At 32.6% G+C, this 3,437-nt stretch overlaps 1 protein-coding gene across 1 annotated transcript; it reads right to left on the reverse strand.

Annotated features, from left to right (window-relative positions):
* Positions 1–342: 342 nt before the first annotated feature.
* On the reverse strand, positions 343–2,213 carry LOC111897848 (protein FAR1-RELATED SEQUENCE 6-like). The gene is made up of 5 exons (XM_023893787.1): positions 2,041–2,213; positions 1,652–1,847; positions 1,139–1,412; positions 824–831; positions 343–702 (listed from the first exon to the last, which is right to left on the reverse strand). Exons 1-5 carry the CDS (start codon positions 2,211–2,213, stop codon positions 343–345), a joined length of 1,011 nt encoding a protein of 336 aa, XP_023749555.1.
* Positions 2,214–3,437: the final 1,224 nt, after the last annotated feature.

A 3,437-nucleotide genomic window follows, 5' to 3' on the forward strand; every position in this document is an offset into this window, starting at 1 on the left:
ATTATTGTTTATGGTTATTATCTGCATATATTCATAAATGAATAGAACCAGAAAACATAAAAATAAAACAAAACAAAAACCCTAACTATCTTTTGTTGATTGTGCAACTGCAATTCTTACTGGACATGTACTTAAATTGTGAGGAACTCGTTTTCCACATCCTGAGCACATTTTATGTTCTTTTTAAAAAAAATTTATATGTCGCTTCACCTACACTTGGAATTCTTTTCTTAATTCCGGAACCTTTATTGCTTTGAACTTGAAGAACATGAATTTTAATCTCTTTTGGAATAGGAATAAAAACGACCATAAGTTTGCGTACGACTTCACCATCTGTCTTGTTTACAATCCACCAGATGTATAATCACTCTCAAATTTCTTCAACAACATTTGTTGTTTCTCAGCAAACAAAGACAATTTCTTTTTTTCATTTCTTACAATATCCAAAGATGATTCAAAACTATAATATGAATCATTGACTAGCTTCACATTCTCATGATCCCCTGAATCGGATTGATGAGAATTAAAACAATAATTTCTTGATATCACATCCTTTCTCAATCTTTTCAGAATGTACCTTTTAGGAATTTCTTTAACACCACATCTCATAATTATTGTAAAAGCATATTTGCATAAAACACCCATACACTTGAAACGTTCACAACTACAATTTATTTCTTTCTCTTCAGCTTTTATTTCAACCTGATACAAAAACATAATAACAAAATGAAAAAATAATTTAAACAAAATTTACACATTTAAATTCATAAATGAATATTCATATGTGAACAATCATATATAAGTATTCAAATATGAATATTACATTCCAATCTTATATAGTAATTCATATTCATATATGAATAATCATAAATAAATATTCATATATGAATAATAACATTGTAAGTATTCATATAAGATACTAAATTCATATATGAACATGTTCTAATTTAAAAATGATCAGAATATTCATATATGAATAATGTACTTTTATAAATTTTTGATAATTCTAATTCTATTTCTCGTGTTGTTTCCATTTTATATGATGCTTTATTTGATGCCTTCTCAAGCTCTCGTTGAGTATTCCTTTAATTTTGAATGGCATTGTCGTAAGTCATCATGAAATTCAAAAGTAAATTACCACTTTCTGAGTAGGTATTAAAGAATGAACTCATACTCTCTAACATCGACGTAGTCTTCATCAACCCACACATTGGAATATCGTTAAAATATTGAGGTATCCATGAATCATGTTTTGTAAACATGTCTTTAAACCATCTTGTGCGTTCACGGTTGAATTCCTTCATAAGCAAACCCCACTTCATCTCAAAGACATCAGGTTGCATATTAATGTCCCAAACAAGCTGTGGGAATCTTTTTCTAAAGTCTGCGTTCGTAAATAAATCATCTGGTATCTGTATTAAATCAAAAATAAAATCAACTTCTATATTTATTCATAAATGAATAAATATTAATAAGTAAAATAATAATAAATATTCATAAATGAATATACTAATATTTAAAAAATTACTATAATCATCTATGAATAACTAAATACTATGTAACATATTTGAAATATATTAAAATAATACCTTTTTTTCAACTTTTTCGTTATATGTCATCTACATAATCGGTGCATTGAATTAGGAAACACATTCTCATTAGCATGTTTTATTGCACCATCTTGATCGGTTAAAACAAATGTTGGTTCTTTCCCATGAGTTTTAAGAAACACTTTAAGCAACCAAGAGTAGGACTCAATGATTCCATTGCTTAGAAACCCCGCTCCAACAGTAACTAATTTTTTATGATGGTCAATAGCAGTAAATGGAGCAAAAACCATTCGACACCTATAACACAGAAAAAAAAGTGTTCATTAAAGTCATTTTTTAATGCATTCATAATTGAATATAACAATAATGATGTATGAATACAGTTAGAGTATATTATTAAAATAATTTCAATATTATAAAATGCACATTACACATAAAGTTAAAATATTTATATATGAATAAGCTATAAAAAATAGATAAAATAACTTACTTGTTTGTTCGGAAAGTCGCATCAAACGAGATAACAACACCAAATTCAGCATAATATGCCTTCTCCGTTTCATCAGCCCAAAACATAGAGTCCAATAGATCATCTTTACAATTAAACTCAAATGAGTAATTTGGACAGTGGGATTGACGGTCATTTATTGCATTTACTCTCATTTAGGCATCTTTATAACCTATAACTCTGTTGATATCTCTCCTTAAATTTTTATACTCAACTACTTTGGGCTTTACAAACTCATACCCACCTCTCAGACTTGCCTCAACTTATGAGCCATAGTTGGACCTATTTTTGTTGTGGAAGCACTCACTATAATCTTTTTCTGAATATGACATTCACCTTGCTTTTTTTTAAATCACTTCTCTTCTCAAGTGGATGGTTGTGAAGTTTATCAAACTAAAAAACTTTATAATCTGGAGTTCCATACACATATTCAAATATAATATTTGCTTGATAACCAATAACTCTTGTATTTGAATTATGTTTGATCCTAACACCACTTGTACTGTAACAGCCCGGATTCCTAGGTATTATTTATTCTTATAATTTTTGGTGATTTGTGAGGAGACTCGGCGAGTTGGAGCTCAAACTCGCCGAGTATGATCGCGGTTTGGGGCGGGTTCACGTCCGAACTCGACGAGTCCAAAAGGTGGACTCGGCGAGTCCACGCTGTTTAATGAAACCCTAATTTCCAGGGTATGAGACCTATTTAAAGGGGCTTATAGCCGTCATTTGCGGCCACCAACCCCAGAGAGAACCCTAAAGAGTCTTTGAGCGTTTTGTGAGAGAGAAGAGGAAGATCCTTGACTATTTGTGGGTGTTTTTGCATATAGAAGAGGATCAAGGCAAGAGGAGACCAAAGAGGGTGCTAATACAGTGATTCTTGAGCTTAGAGACTTCATTTAAGGTAACCATTCGTTCCTTTCTCATTCCTTGGTGTAAATCTTAAAGTTAGGGTTTCTTTGTGGAATGATCCATGGAGTAATTGGCCTCTTCTTGTGTTGGTGCTTTAGATCTGGACCCAAAGAGGTCCAGAGACTCTTTTCCCTCAAGATTTATGAGTGTTAATGGAGGCCATGAGCTTATAATAGCATTCTAGGGACCATATCATCAAATAAGGCCTTTGGACCTTTGCATGAGCTCCAAGATTGTAACTTTACGTGATGTATGTGCTTGGAAGGACTGGAGCTATGAGTTGTTGGAACGGATCTGACCTCAGTAGTGAGGTTGAGTTTATGCATGGCATAGACTCGTCGAGTCCGAAGAACAGACTCGGCGAGTAGCATGAAGACTGTCCATAACCACTCAGCGAGTGGTCTTGCCGAGTTAAGGGGTTGACTCAGTGAGTAAGGGAGAGTCAGAGAGGGTGACGTGTGGACTGA

The sequence above is a fragment of the Lactuca sativa genome, chromosome 8, assembly GCF_002870075.4.
Source record: "Lactuca sativa cultivar Salinas chromosome 8, Lsat_Salinas_v11, whole genome shotgun sequence".
NCBI classification, from domain to species: domain Eukaryota; kingdom Viridiplantae; phylum Streptophyta; class Magnoliopsida; order Asterales; family Asteraceae; genus Lactuca; species Lactuca sativa.

Coding starts and splice junctions, on each gene's coding strand:
- LOC111897848 (XM_023893787.1), bottom strand. CDS start 2,213: ATGAGAGTAAATGCAATAAATGACCGTCAATCCCACTGTCCAAATTAC. Junction 1,848..2,040: donor GCGACTTTCCGAACAAACAA/GTAAGTTATTTT, acceptor TCTGTGTTATAG/GTGTCGAATGGTTTTTGCTC. Junction 1,413..1,651: donor TAAAACATGCTAATGAGAAT/GTGTTTCCTAAT, acceptor GATTTAATACAG/ATACCAGATGATTTATTTAC.